At 34.4% G+C, this 19,541-nt stretch overlaps 1 protein-coding gene and 1 pseudogene across 1 annotated transcript; both read left to right on the top strand.

Moving 5' to 3' along the window:
- Window positions 1-120: 120 nt before the first annotated feature.
- On the top strand, window positions 121-8,899 carry LOC112539455 (uncharacterized; annotated as a pseudogene).
- A 1,853-nt stretch (window positions 8,900-10,752) lies between these two features.
- Window positions 10,753-19,097, top strand: LOC107367792 (uncharacterized). Its single transcript, XM_089266049.1, has 15 exons — window positions 10,753-10,900; window positions 10,984-11,054; window positions 11,119-11,266; window positions 11,325-11,467; window positions 12,637-12,730; window positions 12,789-12,934; window positions 13,017-13,160; window positions 13,221-13,490; window positions 13,550-13,663; window positions 13,729-13,785; window positions 17,085-17,229; window positions 17,303-17,476; window positions 17,552-17,675; window positions 17,741-18,480; window positions 18,556-19,097. The coding sequence occupies exons 1-15, from the start codon at window positions 10,840-10,842 to the stop codon at window positions 19,035-19,037; spliced, it is 2,913 nt and encodes a 970-aa protein (XP_089122175.1). The 5' UTR covers window positions 10,753-10,839; the 3' UTR covers window positions 19,038-19,097.
- The last annotated feature ends 444 nt before the right edge of the window (window positions 19,098-19,541 follow it).

The raw sequence follows: 19,541 nt of genomic DNA, 5'->3' as shown, positions 1-19,541 counted from the left end.
AATGTTAATTAGTTAAGATTATCTACCAGAAAGAAGATGAATGCAATAAATTTCGTTATGGATGTATAAATACCGGTACTAACGATACCGGTCTCATTTATTTGGAAGCTTAAAGTTCAAATGGTGAAAGATGATGATAAACCTCGAAAATATTGTTAGCTGCATTGTTTGTGTAAGTTTCATTTGTATTTGACTGAATTTTTTAAGTTAAACATTTTCATGCAGTCCTGGTCATTTGAATGCATGTCTTGGTATCGGTTTATTACTTCAGAAACGAGGTCATCAAGTACATGTGGCTCATCTTCCTAGCACCGTTCAACTGTGGAAATCATGGATTAGAGTTTATTTCATTGTTGGACTATGCTTGACCCGAATTTCCAATCATGGATTTGTTACCAGCAGTTGGAGGTTATGCGAGACTGGCATTTGAAAGTTCGCGAAAATTTACGGTATTAGAGCAATTAAAAAATGAGCCTAGGAGTAATCCTTTTGGTAATTTGATGCAAGACACAAAAGGCGAAAATTATGCTATGATGAAGATTATCAAAGAGTATAATCCCTACGTTTTCTTGACTGATTACCTCTTCAATATGCCTTAGATGTTTGCTGTTGATTGTTCCTGTCAAGCCTGTCAATCCTATTGAACTGACTAATGGTCCTCCTCCTCTTAAAGGGAGTTCATTTCATGATCCACCGACTGTTTGGGAAGAGTTCAGGCGATTGACCCGAAGATCTGAATTAGAAATGGAAAGTGAACTTGAAAAGTTGTTCGCTCATTTTAAATTTGCATTTAAATCGTATAACTATGCACAACATTTGGGAATCTACATTTATCCTGGTCCATTGGATTACCACGAATTGGGTCCACCAAAAGAAAATTGGGTTCGTCTTGTTGTGTGATTCAATGTTCGCGCTCTGTACTGTTGGATTAGGTAGCAACCGGGTTGCTACTGTTAACTGTTGCTAACTGGAAATACTCGGTATTTCCTTTATTCTCATTTATATCCTTTTCTTTAATTTCCTTTATTTTTGATATAAATAGCCTTAATTTGTAATCTTTATTTAAGTGACCTTTGATGTATTAAACTAGTTAGAGTTAACTCAACGTGTGTCCTTCATTGTAATAGATTCTCGGAATCTATCTGTTCAGTATTCTAGGAATACTCATCTTGCCAATTAGGTTGGTGAAACCTCTGTAATACTCGGTATTGCTTGTGAACTTGTGATCTAGTTTGATCCTGTGAATAGTCTTGGACTATTACAATTAGAAGTGACTATTTGTTCAGTTATTAGTTTCAACCCTGTTGAAATATTGAGATAAATACTCAACCCGGTTGAGCCATACTGCTGATCTAGCTTCTAGGAAGCTCAGAGTGTGTTAGAAGAACTTGGAAACCGATAGTTACACAACATTTGGTGGAGATGCCCTTCGATTTGTGAGATTCTCGTGATTAGCTGTGCTTTGCTGTTTGTGCTTTCGTTTTTGGAGGTTGTTTTGTCTCTGTGTGGGGGGAATTGGTGTTATTGGTGTCTAGAATTTGGAATTCTATGCTATTGGAAATAACGCTTATCGAATTTGTTGCTGTCTTGCTGATATTGGTAACCGAATTCTACTGTTCTGTATTCAGCTTGTTTTGGTTGGAGTGCGATTTCCAATAGAATTCCCGGAATTCTACAATGTCTGATAAAGATGGTTTTCCTCCGCTCGTTCCGCAACAACAACGGCAACAACAGTCTAAGACAACCATATCGCCTGAAACGATTGAGGCTCTGAAACACAACAATAATATATTTCAGAAGTCTTTAACTAATATGGAAAAGACCCAGCAGACTATGGGAGAAGTCTTGACGACTTTACAAGCTCAAGGTACGAATTTAGAAATTCTTATGAAAGATTTGGCTGATGTCAGGAAGACTCAGAATGATCATGTGAATATGATTCACGCTTTGAGAGTTGCTGAAAAGACGAGAAGTGATAAAGAGAAATTGCTTGAGAGCAATAAGTTGCGTGTTCAGGGAACACCAACATCGTCTAAAGAAACGACAGGTTTAGAGGATTCCCTGAATCCTCCGGGAGAATCTGATTCTCAGTTACCTGGTAACAGAAGAATTCATTCCTTCTTGGATGAATTTTCAGCAAATGAGAATGGTGAAAGGACTAGAGGTGCTCTGATGAAGGCAGTGCCTTTGCCTCATTTTCATGGTGAACATGAGAAAGCTGCTAGTTGGTTAAGGAGATACGAGGAAGTTGCTGCTCTGAATTATTGGAATGAAGCAGAACTGATTCGAGGAGTTGGAGCTTCGATGAAAGATGAAGCATCAACTTGGTATTGGTATATTTATTTACCTAAGACTGCTGGAAAAGGTCAATCGTGGATGCAGTTTAAGCAACTGTTTCTAGCAACCTATGTTAAGGACGAAGATAGGCATGCAATTTATCAAAAATTGATGAACCGGGTTCATCAAAAGACTGAGCGATTATCTGCTTATTGGCATTCTGTCTTAGCATTATGTATGGACTTTAATCCAGATATGCCGGAGAGTGAAATTATTACTCATACACTGAGAGGTTTGGAACCTGCGATGAGGAGTACTTTTACATCCTCCTTGATTGGCCGTAGAACTTTAGAAGTTCTCGAACATTTGATTTCAGTCAATGATGCCATCATTGAAAAAGGTCGAAAGGTTGACTCAAAGTCGAATGAGTCAAAACCTAGCCAAAAGAGTAAAGAAGAGAAGCAAGAAAAGCCGCATGATAAAGCGAACAAAGTGTTCAAGAGGAAAGATCCTTCTACAGTTGTTTGTTACAATTGCATGAAATCTGGGCATTTCATGAAACATTGTCCTGAAGTTTATGATGCTGCTAAGGTAAAGGCTAATTCTTTACAATTGAAGAACCAACGAAGTGCTGCAGTTGTGAACTCAGCTAATGTTGGAGATGTTCGAGGAACATCAGATGCTCAGAGAGCGTCAACTTCTAATGTTCAGGGAACATTAGGGAATGCTACGGATGTTCCAGGAACATCAGGTACTCAGGGAGTACGGAATGAGGATGAATCGTTAAGAAGTTTCAGTGAGATTGGTATACATTCGTCAGATTTACCCTTAACGTTGGATTCATTTCTCGAAAATGTTTCGTTGCCAACATTGCCAATTGAAATAAATGGAGTTAGAAGCAGAGCATTAGTGGACACAGGAGCTCGAGTGTCACTAATCAGCGACTCATTTAGGATTCGATGTGGTTTGGATTTGAAGGCATGGAGTTTTGGTGCTTTGACGATGGCGAACACGAATGTGGATGTTCCTCATGGATGGACTGAATGCAAATTGGTTGCAGATTTCCATGTCATACCAATTAGATTGATTGTGTTGAAAAAGTTAACCCAAGATGTGTTGTTGGGAAGTGACTTTTGCACTCGCCATAACGTTATGATAACGTATGGAAACAAAAGTGTGAGATTGATTAAACCTCATAGAGATGTCGTGAAGACAAGAAGATTAATCAATTCTGTTGTGAGTTCCCGGAACTCAAATGTTGGAAATAACTCGGTTATTTCTGCTGCTGTTGTAGATCTTGCTGAATTTGAAGATGTTTTTAGCAGATCACCTGGAGATGTTGGTTGCATCCCAGATGCAGTTCATTCGATTGATACAGGTAATCATCCGCCGATTTACCAGAAGTATTACCCGATTGCTGTGTCAGAAAAGCTAGCTATTGGAAAGCTGTTAAATGATATGCTGAAGGATGGAATAGCAATTCCAAGCGAAAGTTCTTGGGCAACCCCGATTGTGCTTGTTGGTAAAAAGAATGGTCAAACTCGGTTTTGCGTTGATTATCGCAAACTGAACGCGATTACTGCTTTGGACCCGTACCCTATCCCTAAAGTTGAAGATGCATTGGATGCCTTGGAAGGATGCATTCGATTTTCATCTTTAGATGTTGCTGCGATGTATTGGCATATCCCAATGAAACCTGAAGACCAGTGCAAAACTGCATTTGTGATTCCTCAAGGATTGTATGAATTTACTCGAATGCCTTTTGGATTGAAAAATGCACCTGCGACTGCTGTCCGAACGATGAACCGGGTTCTCGCTGGACTTAATTATATTTCATGTTATATTTACTTTGATGACATACTGATTTTTGGTAAGTCAGAGGAAGAGCATGATCTAAATTTGAGAAAAGTATTGGAACGCCTAAGAAAGTTTGATGTAAAGTTGCGAAAAGAGAAATGTTCCTTTAACCGAGAAAGTATTGATTATCTAGGATATCATATTAGTGCTGTTGGAATTTCTCCGAGTCAAAGCAATGTTGAAACTGTCTTGAGGTTCCCGGAACCTGAAAGTTGTAAAGATATTAGAAAGTTTCTTGGATTGTGCAGTTATTTTAGGAGATTCATTCCTAAATTTAGTGATTTAGCTAGGCCGCTAACAATTATGTTGAAGAAAAATGCTGTTTTCAGTTGGACTGAAAGAAAAGAAAAGTTTACGAGCGATTGAAACGAATCATTACTAGTAAGCCTGTTCTAGCATGTTTTCAAAATGATGGTAAAGTCGAGATCCATACCGACGCATGTGATTACGGTATTGGAGCTGTCTTGTATCAAAGTCAAAGTGATGGGAATTTGAAACCAGTTTGTTATATTTCTCGAACTTTGAACCCCGCTGAGAAAAATTATGGAGTAACGGAAAAGGAGTGTTTAGCCATAGTTTGGGCTTTACAAAGATTACGCCATTATTTGTTTGTACGCATATTCACTGTTGTTACAGATCATTGTGGATTGTGTTGGTCTACATCAACTAAGAGACTGACGCCGAGATTGATGCGGTAGGCAATCAAATTGCAAGAGTTTAATTTTGTTGTCAAGTATCGTAGTGGACGATTGCATGGAGATGCTGATTGCGTTTCACGCTATCCACTAAAAGAGTTCAGTAATGATGATGAGGTTGAGATTAATCTTCCGGGAAGATTAAATCAAGAAGAGATTACGATTTGCTATATTGAACCTGTTGCAAAGTTCAAAGAAGTGCAAATCAAAGATACTTATTGCTTGAAAATCAGAGATTTGTTGAATTCAGATGAATTAACAAAACGAGCAAGAAGTAGATTGAAAAAGAAGTTCCTGATTCTGAATCAGACGTTGTTCTTTAAAAGAGGAAAAGAACTTGTTCCAGTTATTCCTAAAGAATTACGAATTCTTGTGATGAGCGAGGCTCATAATGAAGGTCATTTGGGTATGAATAAGTGTTTGGAAAAACTCAAATGTCGAGCTTATTGGCCAGGAATGGCAAAGGATTTGTTCAACTATATTCGTAAATGTGATAAGTGCCAGAAGAGGAAGCCTTATCCTGCAGCTAACCAAGGATTGATGATCCCGATAAGATGCCCGAAAAATGTGTTTTTCGACATAAGTTTGGACATTATGGAGTTACCGCTGTCGAAACTGGGTTTCAAGTACGTTGTGGTAATAAATGATCGACTAACTAAGTTTGCCGTAGCAACTGCTGTGAAATCAACTGAAAGTGAACAAATCATTGAAGTGTTGTTTAATGATTGGATACTTAGATTTGGAGTTCCCGGAACTCTGATAACTGATAGAGGTACGAACCTTATGTCAGACGAGTTTGAAACTTTTCTGAAAAGTTTTGGAATCAGACATTTGCCTACATCAGCTTATCATCCTCAAAGTGATGGACAAACCGAGAGATTTAATTCTTATTTGGGAACAACTTTGTGCATTTACAGTAGGAATAATCCTAATGAATGGGACAAATTCCTGAGAGAAGTTGTATTTGCTTACAATGTGACGCCTCATAGAGTTACAAAGTATTCACCATTTTACTTAGCTCATGGAGTGGAAGCCAGGCTTCCATGGGAATCCAAAATTGGATTAAAGATCGAGTGGAATCAAATTACCACAAGAGAAGATGCATTGGTCAAAGCTAGGGAATTGGCTCAATCAAATATTTCGAATTCTCAAAGCAAATCAAAGGAGATATACGATCGATCGCATAAGGAGACTGAATTTGGTTTACATTCACTTGTTTTGGTAAAACAACCTTTGTTGGTAAAAGGACGAAACAAGAAGTTTATTGATAGGTTCAAGGGACCTTATAAGATAGTTAAAAAGATAAATCCAGTTAATTATGAGTTAATTAACCTAAAAGGGCCGGTTAAGAAAGAGATCGTTCATGTCTCTAGACTGAGGCCATATCACAGTGAAACTCGTGAAACTCATTCCAGGAATGAGGAGGAAGATGACGAGCTGTTGGATATGCTTGGATTTAATTAATCATGCTTATTCTGTTTGAATTAATTTATTTTTCATTTGGGTATTTTGTTAAATTAATTTGGTATATTTTACATTTGGAGGCAACAATTTGGTCATTGCAATGGTTACTCGGTAACCTTGACATTTTGTTTCCCTCGCAACTGTGGAAGTGGAAGTTACTTGTTCCAGGAACAACGTTCTGACTACTTCATCTTTAGTAATTTCATCTTTAGAAATTTTGTTAATTTTGTTAATTTTGTATTTGCAAATTGTGTTGCTTTTGTGCAAATTTGGTATTCTTGGAATACTCTTGTTGTATTGTTTTCGTGTTCCCGGAACACCGTCAACATTGTTCTCTTGATCTTTGAGATCTTGATTTAGTTACTGTGTAACTCGTTCGTATTCTTGGAATACATTGTGATAAACTGTTTGAGTATATTGGATATACTTCAGCTTGTATTCTCGGAATACATAATTTTGGGTGTTTGTCAACTTATCGGAAGTTATCTATTTGTGTTGTTGAACCGGGTTCAACTTTTCCTCATCAAATCATGGATATTGAGTGGGAACCTTTGGAAGATGCTGATGGAGATCTTCCAGAAATAATCTTTGAAGCGCAAAGATGGGATCCGAATGGTCAACCTCGTTTGGTTGTCGCTGGTGTAGATCGTGTTGGGAATATCGCTATTGGAGAACCGGATAACCGACCTCCACCACCGGTACAAGAATGGCAGCTTGTTGATGATGAAAATGTGTTAACTCATCGTCAAATGGTAAACCCTCAAGAGTTTGAGGATTATAAATGTTTACTTTGTTTAAATGTAGCTATTGATCCGTTGGTTCATGTAACCTCACCGCAACCAGGTTGCCCGACGATCTTATGTACAAACTGTTTTGAGCGCTTCCTGGAAGCCTCAGCAAACCAATACTGTCCCTTTCGATGCAATCGTAATGAGTTATTGAGAAACGGAATTGGCCCCTTACCTTTGGAAGGTGGGAGAAGAAACATGGCCACTCTCAATAGCCTCCAGGTTAGATGCAGATATGAAGCCTGTGAAGTTATCGTTCGATACGATGAATTAAAAGCACACATCGATATTTGCAATTTCAATCCGAATGCAAATCTCCCATGTGAAAATTGTGGTGTTCCTAGAAGAGGACACAATTGTAGGGATTATGTTAGAAGCCTTGAATCCCGGATTCAAGCATTGAATGGTCGAAATGAAGAGTTGGCGACTCAAGTTATCGATCTTATGATGGAGCGAGATGAAGTTCGTGAAGAACTAGCCCAAGCAAGACAAGACAACAGACCTCGGGGTATGATGAACAACATTCGTTGCCGCAACGAATATCGAGGTGTTGCTCCTCAGGTGATTGTACGCTTTGGTGGTCGCTCGGGAAGATTCAACGATTTGAATCCAGGAATGCGAGCTAGTGATCTTCGATCCCGGATCGAAAGGTATTTCAATACGGAACTGGGTTCCATCATACGAATTGACTACACTGTGTTGGGAACGCATCAGACGCTTCGCCAACATCAAGTAGGACACAGACCGACTTTCTGGATTGCTTTGCCACCCGGTGAACGGGTCGTGGATGGTCAATCGATCGAAGTTACTCTAGGAGATAATGGACCGGTGGTCTAATGTCAGTCGGGGGGAATGTTGTGTGATTCAATGTTCGCGCTCTGTACTGTTGGATTAGGTAGCAACCGGGTTGCTACTGTTAACTGTTGCTAACTGGAAATACTCGGTATTTCCTTTATTCTCATTTATATCCTTTTCTTTAATTTCCTTTATTTTTGATATAAATAGCCTTAATTTGTAATCTTTATTTAAGTGACCTTTGATGTATTAAACTAGTTAGAGTTAACTCAACGTGTGTCCTTCATTGTAATAGATTCTCGGAATCTATCTGTTCAGTATTCTAGGAATACTCATCTTGCCAACTAGGTTGGTGAAACCTCTGTAATACTCGGTATTACTTGTGAACTTGTGATCTAGTTTGATCCTGTGAATAGTCTTGGACTATTACAATTAGAAGTGACTATTTGTTCAGTTCTTAGTTTCAACCCTGTTGAAATATTGAGATAAATACTCAACCCGGTTGAGCCATACTGCTGATCTAGCTTCTAGGAAGCTCAGAGTGTGTTAGAAGAACTTGGAAACCGATAGTTACACAACAGTCTTGACTCATCTATTCGCTCGACAGAAACACCAAATTTCGAGTTACCAGAGAAACTTAAAGATAAACAAGACAATTAATTTATATCTCAATGGGAACATTGGCTTCATTTGTAACTGAATTACTAACCATGATATTAACCCCAGTTAAAGTATCCTTCATGGATTCATATATTTCATTTGTTGAGCCAATTCTGAGACAGGGAACCAAGATTTACCGCTTAAATAGGCTTCTTCTTCTTAAATTTTTAGCTCGATTCTCAATTCGATAGCCTCCAGCACAATCTCCAATTGTGAATTCTGGGGACATTTTAACAATTTTCTGTTGAATAACAAATGAAAAGCTGACATTTCTTGAAATATGTTTGAGTGAAATTAAATAATCAGAATTGCAATTCTTGTCTAATTGCCATTTCCTCCATGAATTTTGTGTAGTTGATTGAAGCGCATTTCCGCCATTCGCATCGAATCATTAAAAAGCAATGAAATTTTTTCGAAGAGCATTTCTCATTTCGAAGATAAAGTAAATGTGTAAAGATGAAAACAGAAAAAAAGAAACAAGTAAAACGTTTTTTCACTCACAAATTCAATTGATTCATTAACAGATAGAAATAAATATTTTCAACAGAAAATATGATTCAGTTATTTATGGCATTTTTATAATGAACAAGAACAGAGATTACAGTTAATGGTGACGATTACATGTGAGGTGAAGAATCGTAATAATTGATGAACATTTAGTTAAGAATCAATTTTACAACTGATTTGAGTTGACAACATGAATGATTTGATTGAATAAATGATAATAAAAGAAAATGAATTAACTGTTTTAAAGAAAGATTGAAACAAAACTGTTTTCTTTGTCCCATTAACATTATCATTTATCTCGTTATTATTTTATTTTTTGCTTCATCAAAGTCCCAATGCCATTGTAAATCAGTGCAATCGTGACTCAAAATTAACAAGAATTTTCCCAAAGCTTTTGCACTAAGCTTCATTGACATCAGAGAATCTAATCAGTCTTGATGACTGTAAATTTTCATCAAATTGTATTAAAATTTATTTAACTGCAAGATCGTCGGCGCTATTTTTTGTTGACAGATGTCTTTTCGATTCAAGTTAAAACAAGAAAACAATGAAGACGAATACTAATGAAATGTTATTTGTGCTTAATATTTGCCCATTGTAATGTCAACTTCAATCAGAGTCGTTGAAATTTTTGTTCGAGTTGATCAATTGTTGATTGCAAAGGCATGAAATGAGTGCATTTGTGCAACTAAAAGATTGCTCTGGTAGACATTTTTTATAAAATTAGACTTCAAATTGAAACTTAATAGATCATCTTCTGATTAAGGAACCAGATTTTTTCAGCAACCCCAAAAGACAAAGTTTTACATAAAATCCTGGTCCAACAATGAGCTATCAACCTGAATAGCTAAAAAGTTTTTCCCCTTCACTCACTCAATATATTTTCTGCTGAAATTTTGTATTAATACTTTAAATGATAAAATCTATTCACTGATATACTAACTTTGTAAGTACCCTGGTACTTGTATTATGGACAATTTAACCCTAAATATTTGTCATATCGTGTTTTATCTATCGGTATTTCATGAATTATTTTATTTCAAAAATCAGAATCAAAGCGAATAAGATTCCTTTTGCTTTTTGCAGAATCCTTAGCTGATGCAATTCAAGTTAATCATAGATTTTCAACCGAATGACGATGTCATCATTTTTTGTTTTTACCCTACCTTTTCATGTTTATGTGGTGATATGATGAAAAACTCGGTTTAATTTCTTGATTTTATCGCTTCAGGTTGAGTCTAGAGACTCGAACAATTAAACATTTTCATTTTGATTTGATATGTTTTGAATTAGCCATTTCGATTCTTTACCAGATACAACAGAAGAATGTTTGATGCAAATATCTGACTACTTGATTGTAGAAATGCTTGGCAGGTATCAAATTTGAGTTTGATCTTCATGAGAACTGTCAATCAGAGAAATTTTCACACTGCACAAATGGACTCGATTTTATGCCCGACAACCAACAGAGACTGAAATCAATTTTTCACGTTTTTGGTCCATTTGTGCCAATTTGTTGATAAATGTGATTGTTTTGGCTATAAAATGTACAAAGTTTATTTTGATTATTCTAATTACTCGTCAGTTTTATATCAAGAGTTTGGTGCAAATCCAAATCGACTTGACTAATAAGACACTAGAACTGAAGCCAATTTTGATTAAATTACTGTTTTGGGCGTTTTTGTTGTTGATTATTGAAAATAAAAACTGGAGACAAAATCGATGTTGACTTCATTTTGTTGTCATTAAGTCAAATATTTGTGCTTGTGAATGATCATCTTAACTGGAAACACAATATGATTATATTAACCTTGTTTGTATTTTTATGCACAACTGTCATAAGTGAAGTTTTTTCAGGTAAATTGCGATTGATTAGTTGCAATATCGACTGATGATATATTATATTGTGAATATATTAATAAACTTTACAATTATTTTAGTGATGCCTGTGGAACTTCCGATAATCATTGAAGATGGTAATTGGCTGATAAAAGCGAAACTTTTATATGAAGTAAGTAGACCAAAAGAAACCGTTCGTTTGTGCTTTGATATTAATTTAATATTACGATTTTCAGAAGAGTTCTCATGAGATAAATATTATCCAGTATGTTAAATCTACAAATGGAACAATCAGAGGCAGAATAGATTTTAAAATCGATGATTTTGCTGTTCAATCAATGTTTTATACGAATACAAAGCGATACAACAGATTACTTTTTGGTGGTAAGTTTTGTGTATAACTTACTTTACATGCATCAGTTTGATTGATCTCTATTTTTAGCTCATTCCTGTGCGTTAATCACATATACAGAGAAGGGTTGGAGTCATCACTTGACACCTTTATTGGGAAATGATTTTCTCAATCATTTGGCATTCGTCGGACCTTCAGTTATATTCAGCATAGTTGATTACCTACATGTTTGGGTAAGTCAAGCTGGACAAGATACACTGGGTGACAAAAGTATAAGACCACTTAATATTTGTTTATAAATCTTTTGCTATTGCGATTGTGTGCATTATGATAATAGATTTGAAAAGAGCATGAAAAATTGAATCAAATGAGATCTTGTTTTAAATAATATATGAAATAATTAGAAAATTATAATGAAAAAATTGAGATTTGCTGGTGACAAAAGTATAAGACCACTTGATAAATTTCACGATTTTTTTCCATACATTTAATTTTTCTGAGTTTTTTGGAGCAAATATTATTAAAATCATGTAAATGAATCTGTTTCCAAGATTCAGTAGCAATATGATCAATGGATTTTCGAAAAATTAAGTAATCAGATTGCCATAGGAATACATTGAAAAATTGGGTTTATTCCTATTATTTTTAAGATTAAGTTTATTTTTTGAATTTTTTTTCATGATAATTGTTCAGTATTATCATAGAAGCTAAGAACAGTTTGAATTTTGATAATATCATGAATATTTCTCAATTTATGAGCATTTGTTTCTTTCTTTGCATGCTTTTCTATGCTTTTGCATTGAAAAGCATATGTAAAGTATTAAAATTGTAAACAATTGCTCATAAATCGGAAACAATTCATGATATTCTCGAAATTCGAACTGTTCATAGTTTCTATGATAAAACTTAACAATTATCATGAAAAAATTACTAAAAAAGTAAATTTAATCTAAAAAATAATAGGAATAAACCCAATTTTCAATGCATTCCTATGGCAAGCTTATATCTTAATTTCACAAAAATTGGTTAATCATATTGTTATCAAACTCTTGGATTTTATTCATTTACATGATTTAAATAATATTTGCACCAAAAAACTCAGAAAAATTAAATGCATGAAAAAAAATCATGAATTTCATAAAGTGGTCTTATACTTTTGTCACCAGCAAATCTTAATTTTTTCATTATAATTTTCTCATTATTTGATAGATTTTTCTAATTAAGGTCTCATTTTATGCCACATTTTACACTGTTTTCAAATATATTATTACAATTCCTAATATCGAAATGTTTAAAGAGCTAGGCACAAAAATTAAGTGGTCTTATACTTTTGTCACCTACTGTATTTAATCTAATTTTGAAATGCATACTCGGACTGATTTTGGCTTCCTATTAAACCCAGGAACCAAGTGAAGATGAAGTTGTCAGAGGAATCAAAGAACATGCTGCTAAAGTGACCCTTGATCAACACCTCGATGTGTGTTTTTATTTCACAGGTAAGAATCATTAAATGATGTGATTACCCGAAATTGATTAAAAGTAATGAACATGCAGATGATAATTATGAAACTGGAATCAAAAAACCAAATCAAGTCAAGTTTTACGGCTATGATTCACGTCTCAATAATCCAAATAAAATCTATTGGTTTGACATTTATATGAACACACGAGTTGAACAAAATTTTGATACAATTGTTACGGTAAGTAATTTTGTTGGCTCATTTGTTAAGCGATTGCTTGAAATTCTTATTACATTTCAATTTCAACCGTACTCTATCCTAGCCTAATCCAACTGCCTACTGCCAACAATCAGCTATTGATTCTCTGGCTGTACCTCGTGAACCTTTTCCTAGGATAACAGAACATTCGATTCATTTCATTTCCAAAACCAAAAGTTTCAATGCTGGCCCATCAAAGAGAGAAGAAGTAAGAAAAATTATACCATTTGTTTGGTCAAATATATTATAATAAATGCACTTATTGCAGGTTTATGCTGATGAAAAGTATCAAATCCTAAACATTAAAAGTTCAACTGATGGAAATAATAAGATTTTTACAACTGAAACCATTTATGATTATCAATTAGGAATTGAATATGAATTGACAGAAGACGGAAATTGTTCAGTTTCTCCAATGAAACTATCAGCACCGGGTTTAGTTCAGGATTCATCATTGGGTTATGACGTCTTTAAACTTGATTTGAATCGATTACTCAACTTTGATTTGAATTATCGCTATTTTGGGCCAGCACTTTTTGTAAGAACTTTGTTAGTGCTTTAAATCATGATTTAAAAATAATTTAATGTTTATTTTAGGATGAACGGAATGGAATCGGAACACATGCTTGGCAAATAAGTGAAGAGCAGGCAAAAGTCGAGGAAAAGACATATCCACGTGTCGTTACTACTCAGTATTTCAACAAGTTGACTGTAAGTTTAACCCAATACAATGAAAAACTATTAACAATAAATGAATTTGAATGTTGCTTTTACAGGATATTACTTCTGGCTACACTCTTATCGGCACCAAAATCAATGCCTATGACACCGCGGTAAGTATTGTGAAGGGTTGTTCGAAGTTACAGTTTGTTAGTAATTATTAACTAGGTCAGCCGGGAGCCGGCGTAGTCTGAGCGAGCGTTTGCCTTTGAGAAACTGACAACGATTGCAGACAATATGCATACACCCAGCAAAAACTACACATAATTTTTGTATGATTCTATTAAGCAAAAGCTATATGAACTTTTGAATTTCATCAAATCACGATGCGATTTCTTTTTTCGTAATTCCGCTCAATTCAATTTTCTTTCGTGAAATATCGATTCGAAAAACAGTATTTATAAAAACTTTGAGTTAAGAGTAGGGACTGCGAGAATTTTTAGAAGCATTAAAACTGAGTTCATTATAGCTATTAAAATTTTTTTCTAATCGACAGTTTTTAAGAAAATCACTGTCAAAGTCGAAACTTCGATCGCCTTTTATTCAATTATAAAACAGATTTTTCGATGCTTAGGTTTTATTTTGGGTTGAGTATCAGAACATTAAAAATACTACGAAAAACGAATAGAATTTCTAGGCTCATGTTGTCAGATTTGGTGAAAATTTGGTGACCTGAATGATTTATGCTAGAACTTGACCTTGCTTATGAAGCCTAGCATAATCATTCAATCTTACTCTATTATCTGAAGACTATTTTCAACAAAAATGACTATTTTTCATGACAGTTGCGTGTGTACGGGGGAATGCAATCGAAAAGCAGAACAGGAACCCAATTCAAAAGGTTTTAAAGAAACAGGCAATTTTACAACAGATCTGATTTCTTTGTATCACCTTACAAGTTGTTTTGAGCAAAAAGAACTAATTCGGGTTAGCGTTCGTATTGATTCAGCATTTTAAAATTTACACCTGATTGAGATACTATCTATTTCCATCAATTAATCTCTGCCGGGTAAATCGTTGAATGCGCCCATTCTGTTCACTGAGTTAAGATTTACCACAGCATTGGTCAAACGCCATTGCCATTGTTAGCATCCTATTAGTGCTGTGAATGTTTTGACGTACAGTCTCTGGATCGGCGTAACCTGAGCTAACGTGAGTTATAGCTGTAAACAGGCCTGAATGCCCTAAAATCACCTGGTACTCAATTAAGTAGTAAAATTGTGCATGAAGATAGAGGTATGAGTTTGAAATAAAGAAGATGAAAAGATTAACTTATAATCTTGCGTATGTTTAGCGTATCTAGCAAAACAGTCATCAACTGTTACGAAAAATCACGAAAATGAGCTATTTTGGCAAAAAAAATTCACGCATGCGCGATTTTTTTGTTAAATAATTTCTAATATTTTTTTACGTAAGCTCACTGAATTTGGTGTACCTAAGTACATCATAGAGTTTTTCAGTCTAAAAAAACGATTTTTACGACTTGAAAAACGTTATTTTTGGGACACCCTGTAAGGTGATATAAAAAATCTTTATCTCAGAGCTGCATATTTATATAACCTTTCATATTCGAAAATTTCATACAAATCCGTTAAGCCGTTTGGTCTCTACATCAGTGGAATGGTCATTTTTTCGCCTGAGTCTAATACCTTAGTCTTCGCTACGCTCAGACTAATTACTAATCAACTGTTACAATTATATATCATTGTATAACATTGAGCTAACTTATTCAATAGATGATAAAATCAGGTAATCTAAAAGTTCCTTGTGTGTTGATATTATGGACCAGCAACTAGACGCAACTATAGCTGTAATGGAGAATTTAATGTATTTAGAATAAATGTTATCCAGTCAGGAAGATAGACCGCTCGTTGATTGTCGAGTATTCAATAACAATGTAACCATGAAGGAGCTTCAATTTGAATACAAATAAATGTAGTAAACGAATACCGTTGTATCTTACTTGTACACGATTCTCAAGTCAAGATTCATTTTGTTTTCTTAAGTGAAACATCTAACATAACCTGTGCGGAAGTATTTCTAGACAAATTAGATAAATCCTTTTTTCTCAGGAATGGATAATCCTTTCAGGCTAATTCTTTTTGCAAACGCATCTGGAATCTTAGGGCTATATTTGGTATAAATATCAAAATTTTCTGAAAATGCATTCATTCTTTTTTCATCATGTCTTTGAGAGCTTTAAAAATTGTCTGCAAAAACTTTTTCATGTGCAATAGTCAGCAATTAAATAAATTGCAAATAGTTAAAAAATTTCAATCTTTCGGTGTTCCTAAGGCTACATCTTATAAATATTACAATGATTTAATCAGTGACGCTGAAAATTTCACATTTAATGGTGCTGGACAACCTCAAATTAAATTAACATCAAAATTGCGTAATCAAGTGCTGAAAATTACTGAAAACAAGATCTTCCCTGGTTATCGAGCTATTGGTCGCAAATTGAATGTAGATGACCATACTGCAAAAAGAACAGTGAAAAGATTGGAAATTAAGGTGAAATTGCGTAAAAAAGTTCCAAAAGTTTCAACCAAACAAGAAGATGTCATCAATGAAAGATTGCCTCGATTGAAAAGTGAATTGAATTATCGGATGGTAATTATGGACGATGAAACATATTTTGATTTAAATGGTCATGATTTCTATGGTGGCCGATTTTACTCAACAACAAACGATGAATCTGTTTCTGATGCAATCAAATTCAGATTCAAAGCAAAATTCACTGAAAAATTACTCGTTTGGGCTGCAATATCTGAGAACGGAATCTCTCAAATCTATTATCATGTTTCTAAGGGTGCTATGAATTCTGATCTTTATATTCAAGAGTGTATAAAAAAGCGATTATCTCGATTTATTGATGAGAAACATGCAAAGAAAAGGGTAATTTTCTGGCCAGATTTGGCAACTTCTCATTACTCAGCAAAAACTTTGAGCGCCTTGAATGAACTCGAAATCAAGTTCGTACCAAAGGCGTCTAATCCCCCCAATGTGCCTCAGCTTAGACCAATCGAAACATTTTGGAGTCATCTTAAGTCTAAAGTCTATGCTGGTGGATTTGTGGCCCAAAATACTCAAGAATTAATCAATAAGATAAAAAAAGAGTTGAAAAAATTTGATATTTCGTATTTTAAGAGCCTCATGAAAAATCTTAAGTACAAAGTCAATTCCGCTTCTGAGAATGGATTAACTTATATTAGAGAAAGCCTCTAATCCTAGACAATGTATTTCCGAAGAAAAAAAGTTAAAACCATTAAAGATGAAATAGTTAAATCAATTCAAACAATTAGTCTAGGAATACTTCCGCACAGGTTATTATAATATTATCATAGCCCAGACAGTCTTAATAAAGTTAGCGTGTAAAAATTTCGCATTAAATACCCCAATACATTTTCAGGTTCAATTAAATGCTTCACGGACGACCGAATACTTCTTTTATGGACATGAGATAAGCGCATCAGAAGCAACAAGAAAGTTTAATGTTCAAAACTGCTATCCTGATCCTGAATCGAAGACTATTTCAATGTATTTCACCTGTAAAGGTTCGTAACAAGCCAGGATTTAATTTCAACTGTCACTTGAAAAGTAAACGAATATTTTTTACTCCTATTTCAGATATTTCTTGCGATTACTTTGATCAATATTATTACCAATTTCAAGACAAAGTTAAAGAATCACTAGTCAACTCTGGAACAGTTGCTGCTTCAAGAATCGCAAACATTGAACCAATATTTAATTCCAATGAAATTATTATTTACATAACGATTTTGGACTTTCCAAGAATAAAAGGTAACGAAACTTTACTGAAAAATGCCGATAAGTCACAATGAGTTGATTTACTAATATTTCTTATTTGCTAAATAGATGCATTCGAGATTCGAAATATGAAATTAAATGAAAAGGCTTTAACAAAGGCGTCAAAAGTCCTAATTGATGGGGATGAAGAAGATTGTTTGATGAAAAATTCTGATAGATATGAACCTTTCGAGTAAGTACTTGCGTTTAAATCTAGCAATTATTGATTCAAGTTTGAAAATTTTTAAATATTAACAGAGCAATTGCATTCTGTAAGACTTTGGATGGATACTTGTGCCAGAGAATCGATGGTAAAAACGTAAAGCTTGTGGAAGATCAATATCATGGAGTTGCTTGTTCAGTTTTCATGACTCCATTGAAGAACTTATTTCGCTATAGCCAAGAAATACCTTTGGAAAACCTCCATGAGAGACTCAATCACATTAGTATTTCATTCATTTCGCCTGAGAACAACAAGATGTTTACCTTTACTCCATATCATGTGACTGATGCAGCAACTGTCAATGACAATGAACACGATTCGTTATTTGATTCAATCTACAGAAATATGAAGTTGGTTGAAGACAAAATGAAGACGATATCAGTTACTGGCGCTACTGATTCGAGTTCTTGTTACCGAAAATGTGCCAATTCAAATGACAATAATTGTAATTCATTCTCGTTTTGTGTTTACAATGATAGAGTTGAATGTCTTGTGTCTACCAATGAAAATATTTCGCCTCAAACAATATCATCTGATACATCGTGCATTACCTACTTAATTGACAATCTACAAAAGTTCAAGAAAATTCCGTCCAAAAGATTTACTGATAATCAAAATTCAGTATCATTCGATAGTTCTCTTGGAAAATGTGCTTCTTTTTGTTACAATTCTGATTCATGTAAATCATTCCAATTCTGTTCTGGCTCATGCAGTATGGCAGGTCATTACACGGATGCAGCAAGTGATTACAGTGAAGACTGTGATATTTATATTCGTAAGTAAAATTCACTAATTAATCATTGATGAAGATTAATACATCAAACTAAAGATTTCTTTTATTTCAATACAGCAAAAGTATTGGATAGGTTTGAAGTAACTGGGACATTAGTTGTCCAGGACTTTTTTCTCACTGAAATGAACCTCAATGCCGATCAATGTGCTGCTCTTTGCCATGATTGGAACGATAAAGAAGTCACTTGTCACTCTTTCAATTATTGCCCAGCACATGCTAAAAGGTTGAGTACTTGTCAACTATCTAAGTATTATCCAAGTCATGATGCTGATGTGAAACTTGTTCATTCGGATTCTTGTCAAAATTACGAAAGGAGTAAGCAAAGATTGATTGACCAACAAAAAAACAACGCAATCACTAAAAGTACGCATTTCGGTACAATTTTTGGTTCAATCGTGTTATTCGCGGCAGCTGGACTCATTATTGGTGTTGTTGTTGCTTTTGTCATCACTAAATTTTTTTCTGGCAAGAAAAATGATTCATCTGAGTTTTACAATCGTCACATATTCAGTTGGGATAAACAGTTAAATGAAGATTAATTGTAAATGCTAATTATGTTTTAATAAGTGAATAAAAATGAACAATATGAAGCAACCTAATTGATTTTGTAATTCAGTGATGATTTTCAATTTCCAATATTTTCGTTTTACTTATATTTTCATTGTAATGATAATTATGAGATTTTTTACATCACTTTTTCGCTTATTTCTGGCATTGTATAACATTTTTATCTTATTTTGCTATTTGAAAACTTTTTTACCCAAAAACCTTGAAGATGATCAAATCAACGATTTTTACAATATGGTTAGTCTTTGAATCTAGTATATTATATGTTTAGTAAAATAACATAAATTGTTAATACCATTAATTGCCAGTAAATGTACGGGGTGATTGATAATGTACTCCGGACGTTTGAACGATAATCAATTCGAAATTACTGGGTCAATATTTTTGTTTTTGGTATCATTAGAAAGCTGAAAGTTTAACTTAAAAGTTATGTATATATTTATAGTGAAAAATTCCAGGCTGAATTATCAATCTCA

Source organism: Tetranychus urticae, chromosome 1, assembly GCF_039701765.1.
Source record: "Tetranychus urticae isolate SD_2017Ah chromosome 1, NJAU_TeUrti_SD_1.0, whole genome shotgun sequence".
NCBI lineage: Eukaryota > Metazoa > Arthropoda > Arachnida > Trombidiformes > Tetranychidae > Tetranychus > Tetranychus urticae.
Note: the sequence above shows the minus strand (reverse complement) of the source record. Positions and strands in the feature narration are given on the sequence as shown.